At 34.1% G+C, this 21170-nt stretch overlaps 2 protein-coding genes across 3 annotated transcripts; both read left to right on the top strand.

The window, feature by feature from the left end:
• Nucleotides 1-900: 900 nt before the first annotated feature.
• Nucleotides 901-14269, top strand: LOC129285363 (vacuolar protein sorting-associated protein 52 A). Of its 2 annotated transcripts, XM_054921014.1 has the most exons (20): nucleotides 901-1201; nucleotides 1432-1526; nucleotides 1676-1733; nucleotides 2389-2484; nucleotides 3482-3583; nucleotides 4064-4147; nucleotides 4394-4474; nucleotides 6908-7051; nucleotides 7189-7280; nucleotides 8146-8227; nucleotides 8828-9010; nucleotides 9105-9220; nucleotides 9323-9381; nucleotides 9633-9733; nucleotides 11257-11307; nucleotides 12296-12475; nucleotides 12563-12697; nucleotides 13023-13097; nucleotides 13707-13764; nucleotides 13854-14269. In XM_054921014.1, exons 1-20 carry the CDS (start codon nucleotides 1175-1177, stop codon nucleotides 14156-14158), a joined length of 2124 nt encoding a protein of 707 aa, XP_054776989.1. In that variant the 5' UTR covers nucleotides 901-1174; the 3' UTR covers nucleotides 14159-14269. The 2 variants fall into 2 exon arrangements, with proteins under 2 accessions (XP_054776989.1, XP_054776991.1); XM_054921016.1 differs by lacking the exons at nucleotides 901-1201; nucleotides 1432-1526; nucleotides 1676-1733; nucleotides 2389-2484 and adding an exon at nucleotides 2510-3180 and having other exon boundaries at nucleotides 3301-3583.
• A 1003-nt stretch (nucleotides 14270-15272) lies between these two features.
• Nucleotides 15273-18685, top strand: LOC129285054 (uncharacterized). The gene is given in 7 exon segments (XM_054920597.1): nucleotides 15273-15546; nucleotides 15796-15984; nucleotides 16130-16202; nucleotides 16327-16375; nucleotides 16690-16721; nucleotides 16724-16812; nucleotides 18289-18685. Coding segments are annotated over 6 exon segments (411 nt in total). The 5' UTR covers nucleotides 15273-15546; nucleotides 15796-15903; the 3' UTR covers nucleotides 18376-18685.
• The last annotated feature ends 2485 nt before the right edge of the window (nucleotides 18686-21170 follow it).

Genomic DNA, 21170 nt, shown 5'->3' with positions numbered 1-21170 from the left:
AGGGCGAAGGTTTGAACCCTAAAGAGTGATAGACACGATAATTAAAGCAACATAAAAAAGGTCATCTCATCGGTACTTATAACCACTGTAAGGTCTCTAATACAAGGGTTCAGATTTAGTTTGGGATGGATAATAAGCCTAAGATACCTTAGGATATCGAGCGGTCTAATGTCAAAAAAAGAAGAAGAAGTAACGATCAAGAGATTCTAACTCCTGCAAATACCATACTATCTCTCTCACTTGGAATATGTTATTCGCTTATGCCCTAAATATAAGAGTTAGATAATTAATTCATATAGACAAAAAAATTATTTTTTTTTTGCAAAAAATATATTAATTTTTCTAAAACACCCATCTTTCCAATCATTTACATTAAAAACTGTTCCTATTTTTGTATAAAAAAAGAGCTGTATAAAAATTTGTTCCTATTTATACATATTAACGTGTAAGTGATGGGATTGAGTGAAAGAAAATACGGTGAAAATTTTAAATTTTGTGCAAAAAAGATCATGTTAAAATAATTAACCCAATTAAATTTGATGACGTTGAATCGGTCTATGACTGCTTGCTTACGTATGAGGTTAACGTATGTAAATATAGAATTTTTTTTTCTTTTTAATTAGACTTGATAACCCAGAATCAGCTCAGTCTATTGCCAAAAGTATCAGAGTCTTGTTCATGCATTTCTTGGTGGACCAAACGGATTAGCTCTGTTTATTGCCCCCCCCCCCAAAAAAAAAAAGGAATCAGCTCAGTCTTGTTTTGAACGCAGCACCATAGATGGGTTGAAAAAAAAAAGCCCAAACTGACGTCATTGGGCCCTGTCTCCTGACTTCTGCAACTGTAATTATAATCATTTTATTTTATTTTTGGACCTGAAACAATCGTCCAGCTTTAACACAGCGTTCCAAAATCAGGGAAAAAAAAAAAAAAACAAAGGAAGAAAGAGAAGAGCAATATTGAAGGAAATCGTCGATCAACTCCCCCCAGATCTCAAGTGTAACAAAATTGCTTTGTGTTTCTTTTGTGAAATCTCAGTGTTGGCAGGCAACTGCTCAGTTAGTATGTATTGGATTGGATGATGCCGTTGAGTGTTCTGTGCTCCATTTGAGAAATCTATCCTGATATTGCCCAAACTTGTGGCTTGGTTCTGCAATTGAGCTGCTCGAGGAAGATGCCTGAAATTGCCGAAAGCACAGTGGTACTAACTACTAACCTGTCTACTTGTTCTGATTTTCCCCTCCATTGAAGATCAGCATTAGCAGAAACAGCTTCATCTGTGAACTTTTCATTTTGTGATGTTCTGCATTTATTCTTGATTCACAGACAATTATCAATAACCTAATAGAGCATGCGTTTGTTTCCTTCTTTCTTTGCTTTGTTTTTGTTTTTTTTCTTTTATTTGTTTGTGAGTGATTTAATGGGATGCAGGGCCCTTCTTTTGGTGAAAATAATGTTACACCAAAAAATGGATTTGACTTGGGAGCGTTTGTTGGAGACTTGACTGTTGAAGAAGACCTAGGCAGGTATTCTGATATGGCGCTTTCAAATTCGAAGACTACTTTGTCGACCACTTCAGATTAGATCCTTTTTTCATGTTGACGTTGCCAATTGTCATCCTGATTTAGGTGAAAGTTTTATCTGAGGTACTTAAATTGAGATTCTTTTGATACAGCGATGATATATCGTTGGAAGGACTGCAACAGGAACTGGAAGAATGTAAAAATGATGAAGTAAGTGAGTCGATTATCAGTGTTTTGGAAAATCTGGTATTCTATGTGCTTGTGAAATGGTTCCCAAGGGGCAGGTGTACTTCCCTTATGTGATTATGGACAGGCATAACATGTTTTCCGCATTCTGTTTCTAGTTACAATAACAGTTTTGCCTGTGATGCTTGTACTTGTTCTCAACAAAACTCTACTGCAGAGAAATTACAAATGCTGTTGTGATAGCATTCCCCCCCCCTCTTTAGGAGTTTAAATTTGATCAATTGCACAGCAAGCATGTCTGCTTTCTCTTAGCAATGGGTATTTAAGTTAGGATGTGGTCTGATGTTGAATCCAAAAACACTTTCTTGTGCACTAGGCTTTTGCAGTAACTTGACTAATGTTTAGTCTGGTAACCGATGAGACACAATCACAGACATGGACTCATGGATTGAATTTCCAAAATATAGAACATGACAGGCATGTATAGTTACTTGGCACATTATGAGTCCATAAGTTTGCAGTTTTACGAACAAAGCTAATTTCTTTTGGTTTGTGGTTCCAATACACATCGTTTAAAAGTTTTCCCAATTTCCCTTGCCTTTCTAACATGCTTACAATTTCTATTCTGCAACTACATTTATGAATAGACATAATTATTAACTTTGTTTCTCTTGTCTAGGTAGTCGCAAACATATTATCTAAAGGTGCAAAAATGAGGGATTATACAAAAGGTGTTGAGAACAATTTGCGCAAAGTGGAATTGGATTCAATTCAGGTTTGTGGTTAATTTTGTGACATTTGTGAATGTTTATTCATTTGCAATGTTGGTATTGATATTCGAAAGTAGACATGACACCATGGTTATACTATCTCATTCCTCCATTGAAAAAATGCGACTTCTGTTATTTCTTATGAATTACAATTTTTTATGATTATGTTGTGATCAAGTTATTTTTTTGGGCATAAGACGGTGCCTAAGTCCCCAGTAACCCTTTACAGTAGCTAACTGTTTACATCCAAAATCTATCTTGGGTGAGCAACACCCATAGGATCTGTAAGTAAAAAAGGTCTACAACCCTCTAGAGGTTTGAGCTACTTCTTCAACTCAAACTCCTGAGTGTTACTAAAGTTTGCAAGCCAGTTAGCAGATTCATTCCCCCCTCTATTAGTATATTGCATCATTATTTGCCATTTCACATTAACTTCCATTTGTATCGGCCTCAGCACCTGATTCTTTACTGTTCCTCCTACCCAAAACCTCCTTCCACATACTGACTACAGTGATTGGAATATAGAATCAATCTCAACAATAAGTTTCCTCAATCTGAACTCCATAGCTAATCTGATTCCCAACAGCGCACCCCACAGTTTTGCTGTTACACTAGACAAACCCCCAGTTTCTTCATAAATGCACCCAGCTATCTTCAATTTCCATCAACCATAGCAGCTGCTGCTTCTTCTTCTTGCCAAGGTATTATTATTTTATTATCATATTATGATAATAACTTGTGTTTCCATCCCCATGAGCTTGTGTTTCCATCAACCATTTGCCTCTTGATTTTTGATACCACAATATTTCTTCTTGCTATAGGGTTCCGTTCAACTGTGTCTGCAGCTCCTGCTCCAGTCTTACCTAGAAAGGATTCTCATGTTTGCCTTTATTATACAACTATTATTATGTCATTTATTCCTTAGTAATAATCATGTTTTATTCCATGATTATGGATAGTGTGCTAATCAATTAGTTTTCCCCAATGCTCCAAACACTGCAGGATTATATTAGAGAAAGTGATAATCTAGTCTCTCTTCATGATCAAATTCGAGATTGTGATAGTATCTTGTCACAAATGGAAACTCTTCTTAGCGGATTTCAGGTATGTTGACACTCTGAGCAATTAGGATATATGAGCTTTGATCAGCATAGAGATAACTGACGATATCATTCACTGTTCTATTTTAATGTATGTTGAATAATTCTCCATTTCAGCATATAAAGCTAGAAAGCAGTTTTTCACTCATAAAATTAGTCAAATTGATGCAGTGGGGTCATCTTTCTAACTTTTCCTCCATATCTTTATATTAGATAGTTACTACATCAAAGTTTTTAACTCAACTTCCATATCTCCGGTTATGTGTATGTTTTTATGTTGGAGATTATTAATAGTTGTGGACAAAAAAAGATGTTGAACTCGAACTCATAGCTGGAGTTGTCTGCTCTTGCTATTTGTGGCTTGACTTTTACGGGCTTGCATTTTTTATTAAAAAAAATGAAGGACTACTTTCAATTTCGAATGGAATTTCTTTGTGATATTGAATATCTAATTATTACCTCTATCTTAAAATTTGTTTGCCAGGCTGAAATTGGTTCTATTAGTTCAGACATAAAAATTCTCCAGGAGAAGTCTATGGATATGGGCTTGAGGCTTAAGAATCGTAAGGTATGAACATTGTTTTAAACAAAAAAGTTAAAAATGTTGATAAGGGTGATACCCCTGGCATAGTATCATGGAAGCTAAATCAGTAGACATTAGTATCGTGCATTATACTGTCATTTTGATGTGCAAACAAAAAGTCTAATGCTGATTGCTATTTGACAGTTGAATCAATCCCTGTGATAAGAATTTGTCAGCCCTTCCCCCTTACTGGTGCAATATGTTGTTTGATCGATAGTCTTCTTGCAACAGGTAGCTGAATCCAAATTGGCTGAGTTTGTGGAAGACATAATAGTCCCTCCAAGGATGGTGGATATAATTGTTGATGGAGAGGTCTATATTCCCTCAATCTTCTTTGTTTCACTAATATTAGATTTATTGATTTTGTTGGTACAACAAGCATATAATCATTTCTTGTAGCACTCTTGCTTCTTGATTTTATCTGAACATCTATTTCAGTTTTTTTTTTTTTTTGAGATGTTGAAGAGGCAGTTTTGGTTGAGGATCTCTCTTAATTAATTCATGAAGATATAAATGTGTCAAATGTTGAAGCATATGGTTTCTGAATATCTGCATGTGTACATGATAAACACCTGCAACTTCTTGTTGCCACAACCTGCCTTTTATGTTGTATCATTCAAGTGATCGAGGCCTTATGGAATGAGCACTGGGAAGGCTAAAGATCTTAATTTGTTCTTATCATTTCAGTGATCTTTCTCTTTGAAGCTAGTAACTTTGTTCAATTTAACAGTTGACTTAATTTTAGATGTCATTAATTCTAGAAAATGCCTGATGATTGGAGGAGGAGCACTTTAGTTCTTATTTATAAAAATAAAGGGGATATTAAGAATTGTACTAATTATAGAAGGATTAAATTTATGAGTCATACAATAAAATTATAGGAAAGAGTGATTGATGATAGGTTGAGATTGGAAACTGATATTTCTAAGAATCAATTTGGCTTCATGCTATGTAGAACGACTACAGAAGTGATTTATCTACTAAGGGAATTAATGGAAAAGTCTCGATACAAAAGTAAAAATTTACATATGGTTTTCATTAATTTGGAAAAAACTTATGATTGTGTACTGAGAGAAGTACTTTGGAAAACTTTGGGAAAGAGGGGTGTTTGGGTTGCCTATATTTGAATTATACAAGATATGTATGAGTAGGCAACAACTAGTATAAGAATGTTTGGTGGCGAAACAAAAGATTTTCCTATAAAAATTGGATTGCATTAAGGATTATCTTTGAGTCTTTATTTGTTTGATCTAGTCTTCGATCTAACTGGGCATATTCAAGAGGAAATGCCCAAATGCATGCATTTTGTTGATGATACAGTTCTTATTGTGGAGACATGAGAAAAGATTAACTGTAAACTTGAGTTATGGAGAGGACATTGGAGTCAAAAGGTTTCTACTTGAGTAGGAGTAAGATGAAATATTCACATCGTAATTTTGATAAGAGGTCAGTGAGTAATAATTTGAAAGTAAAATTGGGTGATCAGATTTTACTTCAAGTGAAAAAGTTTAGATATTTTGGAGCTATTATTCAACATAATGGGGAAATTGATGGAGATATTGCACATAGGATACAAGTTGGGTGATTTAATTGGAAAAAGGCTAAAGGAATTATTTGCTATTGTAATGTATCCAATAAACTTAAAGGGAAGTTTTATCGAACTGCTATAAAACTAGCAATATTTTATGGTAGCAAATGTTGGGCTTTAACATAAAGTTGGAGTAGCAAAGATGAGATGGATGTGCAAACATACGTGTGAAGACAAAATTCGAAATGAGCGCATATGGGAAAAAGTGGGCTTTGCACATATTAAAGGAAAAATGGTGGAAAATCGTTTGAGATGGTTTGGATATGTACAAAAAAGACCACGGGAGGCACTTGTAAATATAATGAAATTTATAATTTCGAGCCCTGTTAAGAGGGATAGAGGAAGACCAAAGAAAACACTGTTGGAAGTTGTTGATTGAGACCTTTTAATTAACATTATTTCTAAAAACTTGATAAATATAGAGCATACTAGCCTTGTATAATCCATATAGCCAACTCCACCTAGTGGGATAAGTTTTTTGTTGTTGTTGTCATTATGTATGGCCATATTTAAAATATATGAAATGATTCCCTTTGGGACTTTGATTGACAAGTTATTGTGACATCTTGTTAAGATGTCTCTTCTATTTCTTCCTTGGCATTCTAATCTTGTTCTAAGACAAATTTGTTTTAATCATTACATTTAAGTATACATTATGAATTTGATGGGTACTTAAGTAGGATGGGGAACTCTACCTCAAAAGCTAGCTGTTGAAGTGGGAGAACCAACCCACTTATATACACCATTAAGCATCCTATACTATTCAATGTGAGACTTGGTATCCCATACTACCAAGTCTCTATCAATTGGCCTCCCATGGAAAGCCGACATCTCGACGGCTACACTCCACAGCACTTAACTCGATCTCCTTCTGGTCAGAACCCTTTGTGGGTAGCCCTTTCCGGAATTGCTGACAACGAGGCTCTGATACCAATTGACGGGTACTTAAGTAGGATGGAGAACCCTACCTCAAAAGCTAGCTGTTGAAGTGGGAGAACCAACCCACTTATATACCCCATTGAGCATTCCATACCACTCAATGTGGGACTTGGTATCCCATACTACCAAGTCTCTATCAGAATTTCATGTGCACCAGTACTTGATGTGTACATTGCCCAGTATACCCTTGTAGCTTTCTTCTTCTCTTTGTAATTCAGGTCAATGAGGAATATATGCGAACTCTTGAGATGTTAAGTAAGAAGCTGAAGTTTGTAGAAGTGGACCCGATGGTTAAGGCTTCAAAAGCTCTAAAAGATGTTCAACCAGAGCTTGAAAAACTCCGGCAGAAAGCAGTTTCAAAGGTTATGTAATCTTATTACAGTGTTTGTGGGCCTTCCTTTCTTTGTTTTATTAATATAGATAATTTGCATTTGTTTATTTTTCTCCATGTGAGATGCCATCGGCTAACAATTACTTCACCATGGCTAATTTTTAACAGGTGTTTGACTTCATTGTTCAGAAACTCTATGCGCTAAGAAAACCCAAAACAAATATCCAAATTCTTCAACAAAGTGTCCTGTTAAAATACAAGTGAGTTTCCCCCCTTCCCAGACATTTTTTTAAATACTAATATAATTATTTCAAATTTAGTTCATCAATAGATATTTTGTTTGCTTCAAAATCTAAGTACAATTTATTTTCTTTTATTTGGATGAAATTCTTGCAATTCATTATTTGTTTGGACTTTTGTCTGAATCATTCTCCGTTAGTTATGTCTATGAAGCTGGCTTTACTTCATAACACATTTTCTCAATTTTTTCCCCTAATTTTCATGGATAATTCAATAAGCTCATATTTATTTCCTCAAATAATGGCTAAAGGTGTTTCCATGTTTAATTTCCTTCAAATGCATCTCTCTTGAGCAAGAGTTGACATTTTGATCTTCTAATTGAATATGTTCAGCCTTACGTTTTTGAATGGATATTCTATAGGATTAAACTATAAACTGTGACGCATAAAAAGTGGAGCTACATAGTGTCCAACATGACACTTCAAATTGCACTTCAATGCTATATATCTTCATGTGTTGCAGTGTTCGCGCATCTCGTGCAATGTGCTGTGTTTTTTATTAGTATCATTGCTTCCTAGGGTTTGAATTTATTTGTTTTCAGTCTTGGAAGCACAGAGGTAGCTAAGACATCGGAGATTGTGTCTTATAGAAAGTATTATTTGACTTTGTGGAATGTAATTGCTGAATATTCTCAAGGTTGTCTTTTCTGGTTTACTTTTCTGCTTGCTGTCAGATTCACATGTCTATTTAGCCAGCCAAAAAGAGAATGATGTGAAATGTAGTCAATCTTTTTTCACTTGGTTGCTTTTGAATCTGGAAGCATTGTGGTTATCTGTTAGCTATGGGTTCTATTTAAGCCTAACAATTGGGAGCATGCAAGTGTAGATATATTGTTTCCTTTCTCAAGGAACATGGCAAGGAGGTATACAATGAAGTTCATGCAGCATACATTGATACAATGAACAAGGTACTTGTTATAATCAGAATATTGAATGAAGATTTTCCTTGACCAAAATGTTGGAGAAACTTTTATGGGTAGAGAAGGTTTGGTTGCTCAAGAGGCAATTGGACGTTATTTTGCTTAGGGGAAACTTTTCTAGTGAACTTTATGTCATCATTGTGGCCAATGTGTTATCAGATTAGGTTTTATTTAACTTGGCTTGCTATAATTACCTAAGTACCAAAAATGCAATTTTTTTTAATGGAGTTTGAATCTGGGTATGATAGCATTTGAGACTGAAAGGAGCTCACTTTCAGCCTGAAACAGATAAATGCTGTCTGGCAGCTGTCACTTTGGGTCTATGTTGATCAATTATTCTATTTTTAATCTTATCTCTAGATGATCAATGTTCTTAAAAGTCTTATTCTTGGGATTACTTGTATGCTAACTATTTTGGATAGTGATCCAGGCTACAATTGTCAATTTTATATATAATTAATAGTAATTTCATGAAGCATGAGGCTGGTGATCCATGTTACTATTCTTGCTGTTTTATTTGCATGAGGCTAGAATAACTTTATATAATAGGAATGTCCTGAAGCATTTAATTCTGCTCTATTTTTGCAGGTTCTTAGTGCACATTTCCGAGCTTACATACAAGCTCTTGAGAAACTACAGTTGGATATTGCAACATCCAATGATTTAATTGGTGTGGAGACAAGAAGCACCGGTCTTTTTACAAGGGCCTGGGAACCATTGAAGAACCGGTCTGCAGTTTTTGCTCTTGGGGATAGGATCAATATATTAAAGGTTCTTTATAAATGATTCTGACTTTTACAAATTTTAGGGGCTTTTGGAGAACTATTTATAACTGACAGGCTGTTAACATTTGCTTTGGTACCAGGAAATTGATGAACCTGCATTGATTCCTCATATAGCTGAAGCCAGCTCCACTAAATATCCATACGAGGTCTTGTTCAGGAGCCTGCAGAAGCTGCTTATGGATACTGCTACTTCTGAGTACTTTGCAATTTTCTGTGCCTTAGTATTGTCATATAAAATAATGATGCTCTTGAAATCTTCAGTTATGTGCATATTGACATTATGTTCTTTCATCTGCAGATATCATTTCTGTGATGTTTTCTTTGTGGAGGAATCTATATTTTATGAAATATTTTCAGGTATAACTTGTGAAGTTTCTCAATATTGATGTGTTTTCTACTTAATTTTTAAACATATTGTCAACTGCCAAAGTGCTTGCTTATGATGTATGGAATGAAATTTTTAATGTTCACTATTATATTTTTTGTGGTTATTTAATAAATCTTTTGAGTAAGCATAATTGTCTCACACATAAGAGCCTGAAGATTACCAGAGTTCTAAAACATTAGGAAAATCAAATTACTTAGTATTTCATCTTTGATATTTTCAGGTCCTTTTGGTGTCATTGATGAGCACTTCAGTTTAATACTTCAAAATTGCTATGATGCCATAGGGCTGATGCTAATGATTTGCATAATACGTCAACATCAGGTAACAGACACTGATATTGATTTTTGAGAGAGGAGATTAGATAGCATTCTATAGAACAAATGAAATGCAATGAAAAAACTGCATTAATATTATCCAGCCAGTCTCCTTCAAAGTGGCCTTAGGGTGGAGTAGCACCATTGGCATATCACAATATTGATCCAAATTAGACGACCCTAGCCTAAGTTGAAGCTTGTCCTTGAACTTTTTCTGAGGATCTGAATCTTAGCTTCCTGGATGGGATTCCTACAGACAATTGGCTGAAGAGTCTGGGTCTCTAGGGACAAAATTAATTAGTAAATACCTATTTAAAATAAGTAAATGATGCTTACAATATTTTAATCTGGACCTTTTCTTCTGCATCCCATTGCATGTACAGTACTGGGTGAGTGGGGTTAGCTTATACATACAAAACCAATCTCCATTGTGCATTCACAGTTTTTTTTTCTTTTTTTTGGGGGGGGGGGGGTTTGGGGACGCAAGAAATGCTCTATTCTGTCAACAACACTTTCAGGGAATATTTAACCCACAGAAATAATTGCACACTGTGTAGTCCAATGTCAAAGACGCCTTTAAGGAGCTACGAGTCTAGAATACCTTAGACGGGATGTACTAAAAATGTGTATGCCTGAGTGAAGAAAGATGCTAAAACAGGAAAATGCTAAAATGATGCTTTACAAACAATGTGGGGTTAGCTTATACATACAAAACCAATCTCCATTGTGCATTCACAGTTTTTTTTTCTTTTTTTTTGGGGGGGGGGGTTTGGGGACGCAAGAAATGCTCTATTCTGTCAACAACACTTTCAGGGAATATTTAACCCACAGAAATAATTGCACACTGTGTAGTCCAATGTCAAAGACGCCTTTAAGGAGCTACGAGTCTAGAATACCTTAGACGGGATGTACTAAAAATGTGTATGCCTGAGTGAAGAAAGATGCTAAAACAGGAAAATGCTAAAATGATGCTTTACAAACAAGAGTGGTAAATTCATACCAACTTTTGACAGATAATTTAGCTAATCAAACATAACAATCACCAAATGCACCACTAATATCATTATTTTATCTCATCCGTCAACCTCTAAGGCTGGGTTTTATAGTTTCTTATTTTACCTATGACCTTTTTTCTTTCTTTTTTAAATATTTGGGTTTGGCTTCTAAGTTGCCTATTTCCTTTCAACCATTAAATTATACATGCATCAGGCGCTTGCCTTGATTGATGGTTGAAGCACCTAAGGCCCTGCCAGGAAAGTGCTTGGGTGAAGTTGGTGCTTCTCATAGTGTGGAAGTCACTGGACTTTTTTCAGAACCTTACCTCAGTGCTTTAGGTGCTGACATGAGCGCCTTTAACTACACTGATTGGACAATATGATTTGAAATAAATTTTGTTGACATAGCTTTACCACATCCTTTTTCCACAGCACTTTCAGGCAAAAAATTAAGATGTACTGTCATTTGCAAATATTTTTTGTGCAACTTCAAATGATCTACTTTATATATAGCTGACTTGGTTGTTCTTTTCAGCTCATCATGTCTCGGAGGCGAATCCCATGCTTGGATTCTTACTTTGACAAGGTCAGTTTGACATGCAAGACCAGATAAAATTTTCTGGTGAATTGATGTGGATTCATGAGTAGCTGTAGGATTTGTGTTGGGCCAATCTAGCTATGTACAATTGGAGTGGTTGAAATCAAATGATAAAGTTAGGAAACTGCCCCATTGTTTAATGCTTCATAGATAATTGAAATCAGATAAAATGGGAGAAAAGCTAATGTTGAATGGAGTTGCAGATGATTCATCAACATTATTAAGATATAAATTGGATGAAACATATAAACCAGCTATGCTCTCTATAAATGACATGTAGCACAGCAGAATAAACAACATATATACACAAAGAATTAATGCATAAATTAGGAATAGCTCACCTGGTATATAGCGAAATGTTATCTTCTTTTAACTCATAGTCTTAACTAGTAGAAATAAAATATTGTCAAAATAATAACTAAGGGCAAAAGGGAAAAAATATGAAATTGGTAGATGACTGAACAACTATAGTTTTGATGATAAGCTTTTGTTCAAGTGATCTTATAAAAGTCACACTTTTTTATAGTATATATATTGCTTCTGCACTATCACTTCATTTTATTTTAATTATTAATCAATTTGGAGTGTAGCTTCAAGCATGATTGGAATTTGAAATTGCTGGAATACGAAGTCTTCTAAAATTTTCATCTGCCCCCTTTCTAGATTGAACAAATCATGCTAGTACATAAACTATTGATAGATCATTTTGCATGATTTCTCTATTTGTTTTGCGAAGGACTAAAGATTGTTACAAGTTATGGAGTGCGTTTTGATTTCCTCATATTTCTCTCACTGCATATTTATTGTCATTTATGAATTCCAGCTCAAGTATAAAGTCAATATTTAAATGGACCTGCAATTTGGCGGTTTTAATGGACAAAACTGATTAAAGAAAAAAAAAAGAGTCAATAGGCATGTGACGTACAGAGTTTAGTAAGCTTGATCCGTAATAGATGTTGGATCTTAACTTGGGCAGGTCAATATTTCCCTATGGCCTCGTTTTAAGATGGTATTTGACATGCACCTCAACAGCCTGCGTAATGCAAATGTAAAGACATTATGGGAAGATGATGTTCATCCTCACTATGTCATGAGACGCTATGCTGAGTTTACAGCTTCCCTTATCCACTTAAATGTAGAGTATGGAGATGGCCAGGTCAGTGTAATAAGAAAAAAAAATTAGAGGCATGAAGTTTTCTTTTGTAAATTGGTGATGCGCAATCTTTCTCCTTGTATGTTTCAGCTTGAATTGAATCTGGAGCGATTGAGAATGGCTATTGACGACTTACTTATCAAGCTTGCCAAGAATTTTCCAAAGCCAAAGCTGCAAACTGTTTTTCTTATAAACAATTATGATATGACCATTGCTGTCCTAAAGGTAGGAATATTTGAATTGATCCTGTATTTCATTTTTGATTATAGATTATAAAGCAAGTTCACCTTGAAAAGAAGTCTTGTCCATGTTGAACACATGTTGAAACTTTAAATTGCATGTGGACTGCTCCCTTTTTTCTTTTTTATTTTTGGGTATCACCATATCTGCATCAAGCAAGACGTGTCAAGAGAAAGGCATAGTTTAGAAACGTGAAAGCAAAAGCTCACTTAACCTGCTGGCAATGTGTTCCCACACACACCGATGATCATGGACTGCTCTTTTTCTTTTAGCCTCAGCAATTGAAACTTTTCATCTTGACTGATTCCAGGAAGCAGGTCCTGAAGGTGGGAAAATTCAAATGCACTTTGAGGAACTGCTGAAGAGCAATACAGCATTATTTGTGGTAACTGCAATCATTTTCTTTAATATCTGGTCTCAGTAAGGGAAAGACATTGTTTAGAGTGGTTTAAAGTCAGCTTTAGTTTAGCATGTTTTATCATTGGGAGAAAATTTAAATACTTGATTTTATATATATGCTTGTTTCCAATCAAATCAAGACATATAGATTTTTTATATATTATTTGTTCTATAAAATTTTTTTGTTATTAATATTATTAATATTTTAAAGTCTATTTGTTCTGAATTGATTGGATAAGAGTATATTAAGTATATACTAATGGTATCTAAGTCTTCTCCTTATCATGATGATACGTCCATGTATAAAATTCACCATTTCCCTTCCAGAAGTTGAACCTTGTGAAGTCTTAGTTGTAAGAATCGGATGAGGTGGCTGGTTATTTTTTTATCGAAATACCTGGGGCAACTCAAGAAATCACTTTTAGTGAAGAAGCCATTTTATATGCTTGTCAAACACAAGAGTTATGTTCTCCAGAATTTTGGGAAGAACTTGCAAAAAGGGGAGGGGTAACTATAGATTTAGTAGGGAATATAAACATTTAACCCTCCTTATCTGCACTGCAGTTTTCTTTTAAGTTGTCCTTCATTCTTGCAGGAAGAATTGCTTCAGGAACATTTTAACGATTTAATCAAATTTGTGAAGACCAGAGCCTGTGAGTACCATAATAAATGACACCGCAGGACATTTTATCTGCATTTACATTTTTTCTGAAATTTGACTCAACTATGTGAAATATATCAGCTGAGGACCCCACTTCAAGTTCTGATAAGCCCATAACCGTCGCTGAAGTGGAGCCGCTGGTGAAGGATTTTGCTAGTAGATGGAAGGCTGCAATAGAGTTGATGCACAAAGATGTCATTACTTCTTTCAGCAATTTCTTGTGCGGTATGGAGATATTAAGGGCTGCATTGACTCAGCTGTTGCTTTATTATACCAGACTTTCGGATTGCATAAAGAAGATCGTTGGTGGGTCTGCACTGAACAAGGATCTTGTTTCCATATCTTCAATCATGTACGAAATTAGGAAATACTCGAGGACTTTCTAATTTGACGCGATTGTCATTATTGTGTACTATATCTGATTCCTGATCCAAGGCATTCAATTTACGTGTCAACATGGATTTTTGGATTATGAAAGTGAGATGTCGTGCTTCTTTCGGAGATGTTAATAACACTCAGTTCCTCAGGTTAAAAAAAAAAAAAAAACTCAGTTCAAGAAGTATTGCTTTCATGCACCATTGTTGAACGACGCGACATTTGCAATAGTACTCAGGTGTAATAGTCTGGGAATCTATTTATTGCCCTACATATGCATTTTTTTAATGATGATAACATCTCAAGGAAGGTAAATTACATAATTCTTGATACCAATTTATCATCCTAGTTTTGTAATAAAGAGGATGCTTGTAATTGAGGATGCATGCCGAGTAAATTGTCTCATAATCATTTATGGGGACGTAAACAGTTGTTCTTTTTTGATATTTATAAACAGCTGTTCTTCTTTCGTATGACCATTATTTCATGCTTTTATAGTAAAGTTCAAACACTTCCTAGGTTAATATGATCAATTCTTTCTTTTCCTTTGCTGAAGATGCGATCCCTTCTAGTTGCTTAAGAAGGACAACTTAAAAAGTTTTTATGCATGTTGATATCAAAGGACATATCCTCTTTACCAAACTTATACTTTTGGTTGCACAAATTTTTTATAGCTTCTTATTAATTATTCATTATTTTTACATAATATCAATTTATATAATTAATCTATCACATGAAATAGTTATATAAAATTAGTACTCATTGAAAAAGACATACATCGGGATGGTGTATGGACCTGGCCCAGCCCAAACTGATTAGGCAGGGAAGTTCATTGTGTTATTCGGCCCGATATACAATCTGACAACTATTTTTGTCCTTTTGTTATTATTTTTCAATGAACTATAGTAATTTATATTATAAAATTATTTTTTGAAAAAATGAAAATAAAAATTTCTTAAAAAAATTATAAATATCGATTCAATTGTAACAAAAATTCCAATCATACATTAAAAGTGATATTTAAAATTTAAATATTTTATTTGTAATGAGAATTTCTAAATTTATGATTATAAATTAATATTTATAAATTTTGTGGAGAATTTAACTTATTTTGAGACTCTCTGCCAGTCTTTCATCATTCTGGGCTGTGTTCATCATTCTTTGGATTTCGGCTTTCCTAATTCATACGACACGCAAACTTTGGAAATTCCCTTTTTATTTTTTTGGGCCAATTATTGGAATTCCCACCTTTTCTATCCACTGCGAGTTCCCAACTTCGCGGTGGCGATTTAGAAGCCGATGGCTTGCTGTAGATTAGTGAGGAGACCATCACGCTCTTGAAGGTCCTTCGCCGAAGATCGTCGGCCATCTTCTCTTCCATCTCCGCTCCTGGCACCTGGTCGTTCCTCTGTTATTGTATTCTCATGTATATATTATATATATGTATTTTTTTTTTGGGTGGAAAAATGAGTTCATTCCCCAGAAGTTTTTGTACAAGGAAGGAATCTGGTTAACCAAAAAAACTAGCCAGATTCACAGTACAATCAGAAAATCAACAAGCCTAGTAAGCTGTCTAGGGAGATGACTTCATTAACCGACCGGCATTAAAGTAGTTTAGTTCTCATTGTCTAATTTTGCTTTTTAATAGAAAAAGAAGGGCCAGCTTTTCCACCATTAGATCCAACGAACGGTTCGCATTAGCTGCTTGGAGAGACCGCGGGATGTCCCACACCATTAAAATAAGTGCAGCATTTACATGGTTCTCCACTACACCCATCATTACCGAATCAGGTTTGGTGGTTGTGAAGGAAACCAGATCATGATGCGATACAAAGAGGTTATAAACTATTTCTGTCTCTCTATCTCTGTGTGTGTGTGTGTGTGTTGAATTCCGATTATCGATGATGAAGGTGTACAATGTTTGATATTCTAAGAATCGGTGATTCGTTAATTTCATGACTCACTAGGAAATATTGATTCAGGAAAAAGAGGCGAAGAAGGAAGCCTTCAGGAAATATCTGGAGTCAAGCGGAGCTGTGGACGCTCTCACCAAAGGTTTCTCTACTTTCTTCCCCAATCACAACAGTCTGTTGAAGTTACTGATACTTCTTTGAATTGTTTGATTCCATATATCAATTTACTAGTGGAATATTATTCTTTCTCTTTTGTTGTCTTCCAGTTCTTGTTGCTTTATATGAGCAAAATGACAAGCCTTCCTCTGCCCTTGAGTAAGTATCTTCGGGTTTTCTGTTTGATTCGTTGCAATGTGCATGCGCTAGTTTTGTACCAGAGACTATTCATATAAATCTGTATGAACATAGACACTGTCACCTTTTAATTTTCTGGGACATTAGGTATCACTTCAATTCGTGGTGCATTCGACTTTCTTTTTTCGATTAAATTTGATCTATTCAAGTGTCATGTACTTAACGTAAATCACTTGAAGGCAATAATGTACAAATATATAAATCACTTTCAAGGCTTGAGCCTCAGATGATACTATTTTCGTGGGTCACATGTATAACAAGCTTCTCTTTTTCAGGTTCATTCAACAAAAATTAGGCAGTACTTCCATCTGGAATATGAAAAATTGCAAGCCGAATTGTCGGATCTTCAAATGAAATATGATGAGCTTTTGGCGACACACCAGCAGACCTGCAAGGAGGTACTCTTGAATTTACATTTTTTTTTTTGGTGGAATACTGTATAAACCCACTGGAAATTTTAACAGCTTTACTAGAATCCAACCTACTAAAGGAGTCATGGTTATACTTTTTCTTGACAACTTCAAGCTTTGCCATAAACAAAAGAGATATGAAGATTTATTGTCGACAATTTTGCTTGCATCTGGTTCGTATACAGCAAAGTTTATAAATGTTAGGAAATAAGTGATATGTCAGTGCTGGTGTTTCATAGTCTACTCTCTCCTGCAATCTTTTCATCATATTATGTGATTTTCTTGTCATGAAAGAAGCCTATCCTACCCCATGCATTATTCATGAACAACTGCTACTATTCGATGAAGCTCTTTGGTAATAGATATATTAGCTGTTGTGATATAGTCTATATCGAGCATGTATGTTTCATCCAGTCAGTTCTACATAGCTCAAAGTTTAAAACACGATATGATCATCATTCATGTTACTTATTTTTCTATATAAGAAATGAATAATATTGAAATGACAAGGAGCAATTCTTTCTGTCTGCAAGCACGAACTGTTGATCATGTGTCAAGTTAGGAATTTTGGGATCTTGGGATTGAAGATGGCAGAGGAATTATGCTTACTTACAATATATGAAGTATGGTATATGAGGACTTTAATTATTTAGTTAGTAACTATAATAGGGAATTGTGGCAGAAAATTGGGAACCATTGAAAAAGAAGGTAATGGATGAAAGAGAAAAAGGGAAACAGATGCCATTTGCCTGGGGAAAGAACTATTTTTGGAACACCTACGTTTTATGGTTAACTGTGTTAGCATAACTGTTTTGGCAGAGGCCATTTGCCTGGGTCGAGGCTGATTCTCTCTCTCACAAATACACACAGACAAAGAAAAGCAGATCATGCCAAAATTAACAAATATTGCTCCCCCTGTGAATAGAGAGAGAACTTACAGCAAGGTTGAAAATCAAGAAAATAGACTCTTCATTAACTTTAGCCAAACCATCCCTGCATCCGGGCAAGGGCTTCTGAGTATATGAGAGGATACCAATTCATCTCATGTGCTGCTTTTTCTATCCAATCTGCCGCTTGCATATCTGTTGTGCTTGACAGGATTATCCATACCATGCTGTCCTTACAAAATAGTTCTCTTATCTTTGTTACCACTTACCAGATGTTACTGTTTCACCGATAGCCTCACTTCAAGATGTTAGTTTCCTAAACTGATAACTACTCCAGAAGTTTCTATTGTTACTGCCTGCAGTATATGAGTAACTTACAGATTGTGTGGTAATGAAATATGTGGAAGTTGCTACTTACTTCGCCTGCCTTAACAGATCTAATTTTTATATCACAATAACTTTCTTATAGGTGGTTAGATGCCGCTATTCAAACATTTTATAGATTCTTTATAGTTGCTCAAAATGTCCTGGTTACACCATGTTAGGTTTTAGTCACCATATCCATTTTGCTTGGCAGTTGGAGGAAATAAAAAATCCACAAGCCTTGGCAGTGACAGCAACTAGAGAAACGACTGACAGTGAATCCCCAAAAAATGGGCTCTGAAGTCTATGCTATAGGCGAAAACTTGCCATTCTCGGAGCTCCATACTCACGTATGACTTGTTCTGCAACTTTGTGTCTTATTCTTCCTTATTTTGCCTTCCATTTGTAGGACTGTTTGTCATTATGGGTCTGCACTGAACAAGGATCGTGTTTCCTTATCTTCAATGATGCATGAAATTAGGAAATGCTCGAGGACTTTATAATTTGTTGCGATTGTCATCATTGTATACTATTCTGATTTCTGATCCATGTCATTCAATTTATTTGTCAACATTACTTTTTGGATTCAGTATCAGTCAGTTCTAAAAGTATTGCTGTCATGCACCTTCGGAGTCTATAAATGTAAAAGATCAACGCAATCATTCATCCCATAGGTGAGGATGGAAATAATATATAATTCACATTTGCTTTTTTTTTTGGTAGTGTCACTTGTCAGTGATGGTAAATATCAAAACACTTCGTGGATCAATGCTATCTTTAGCCATTCGAGAAAGACAACCTGAAATTTTCTGGGTTATATTGGTCGTAGGGAATGGTACCTACTAATTTTCAGAAGCGGGAAAATTTGATTAGAAGACTCACGTGGGGATGATATTGTTTTTAGGGTGTAGTCTGTAATAATTTTCAGAAGTACCAGCGATAACTTTGAAAAGTAAAATTGACAATTTTAATAATTTAAACAAATTTGAATCTATAAAATACTTTAGAATAATTATTGTCTCCACACGGATCTTTAAAATGAAAAATTCTCTACTAGAAGTACAATGCTATTTTGGAATAACTGAAGTAAATTACCGTTTTTGGCCGAAGAATGATTAATAATTTAATATAATTATTGAGACTTTTTTTTTTTCCCTTTCCTTTTATCCTTTTTATGGGATCACTGAGTCATTAACTAATCAAGCCCAACATACTATTTTTACAAGTTGGCTTCTTTTTCATTTTTTTCCTTGGCAATATCAATCAAATTTTGGAAGCCATGTTGAGCCTAACTAACCTGAATTAAATTGAATTAGATCACATAGTTGTAAAGTATATTTTAGGAGAAAAGAGTGGAGAGAAAATGCAAAGTACATCTCCCCTGTTTGGAAATTGGAATACAAAGGTGTGTCTGTCATGTCAATGCATGGCGCAGTAATGATGCTGACAAATAAAATGTTAAAACCCAATTCAAATGAATGAGAATTGAAAAAAAATAGAAAAAATGATAATAAAACTTTTTTAAATTATCTAAATAATATATTAATTTCATAAAATGACATAATTCTCTTGGAGTCTTAAAGGATGTTTTTGTCATTAGAGAATTATAAAAAATAACACTTTTGCCCTTTATTCAAATTAAAAAAATTTACAATTTTTCTTTTACAATTTTTGTTCATATATTAGCAACTTTCATTTTTAAATTTACAACAATGTAATAGCTATTTACAAGTCATGATCTATGAGTCCTGATATGCATTAGGTGTTGAAAATTTATAATTTTTCATTTATAACTTTTGTTCTTATATTAACAACTTTAATTTTTAAATTCATAATAATTTAATAGTAATTCGCAACTTTGCATTTGTAGGTTTTGATATACATTAAGTGTTGAAAATTTGTAACTTTTTATTCACAACTTTTGTTTATATATTAACAATTTTTGTTTCTAAATTCACAATAATTCAATAGTCATTTGCAACTCTGAATATGCAGGTTTTGATATGTATCGGATGTTGAAAATTTGCAATTTTTCATTCACAATTTTTGTTCATAAATTAACAACTTTTGTTCCTAAATTTGCAATAATGCAACAAGAAATTGCAATTTATCAGTACTTTTGTAAATTGACTAAATCAATAAAAATAAATTACCACTCTAATCCAAAAAAAACAACTTTCATTAATTTAAATGACAAAAAACTTTAAAAAGTGACAACTATTTAATATTTTGTTATCAGTTACATGGTTTATAATTTGCATCAAAATATCTTATAATCCTTTTAACAAAAATATATGAAGGGTTGAATCTTCTAGTGTCATCCCAACATGTCAACTATTCTCATGCCAACTTGAAACAATAAAATAACCATTCATCGACATATTTATTTTCCAAACATCATAACCATAGATCTGTTATGTTTAATCTAACAACAATTATTTTTCTTATATTTAGAATTTGTATTAGTCATTTACAACTTTAGTTTATACATTTACAATACAATTGAAAATGATATATTATTTATCATTTATCCATGAGTAAGCATCCATACTCACATACAATAAAGAAAATTAGAAAATGAAAACCTTAATCATGAAGAGAAAATGAAATCTCAATCATTTATGCACATTAACCCACATACTGCATAGTTAATAGAGGAATTCATGTACAGAAACTCAAAAAGAAATAAGATAAATGAGAAGAAGAAGGAGAAGGAGAAGAAGGAAAAGGAGAAGGAGATAAAGACGGAGGGGAAAGAGATGAACTAAAAGAAGAGGAGAACAAGCAGATGAAGCAGATGAAAGAACGCACAAAAATGGCTCTACATTAAAGTTTGAGATTTTTGTTTTATTTGAGGACAATTTGGTTATGTCCTTTAATTTCTTAATGACAGAAAAATTCTATAGAATTTCAAAGAAATTATACTGTTTCGTGAGATCAATCTGTCATTTATATAATTTAAATAAATCTTTTTATCATTTTTTTTAAAGAAATACACTAAAAATTAAAATAGGTATACTTAATGTAATCATAATTTAAATAAAATCATAGCGTAAATCTTATATAATACGAAAGAGTTATAATTACATTTTTTTG

Source organism: Prosopis cineraria, unplaced genomic scaffold (assembly GCF_029017545.1).
Source record: "Prosopis cineraria cultivar Desert tree isolate PC_DT_omini unplaced genomic scaffold, ASM2901754v1 PC11, whole genome shotgun sequence".
In the NCBI taxonomy this organism is placed as follows: Eukaryota; Viridiplantae; Streptophyta; class Magnoliopsida; order Fabales; family Fabaceae; genus Prosopis; species Prosopis cineraria.
The sequence above is the reverse complement of the archived record's forward strand: the minus strand, read 5'-3'. Positions and strand labels throughout refer to the sequence as shown.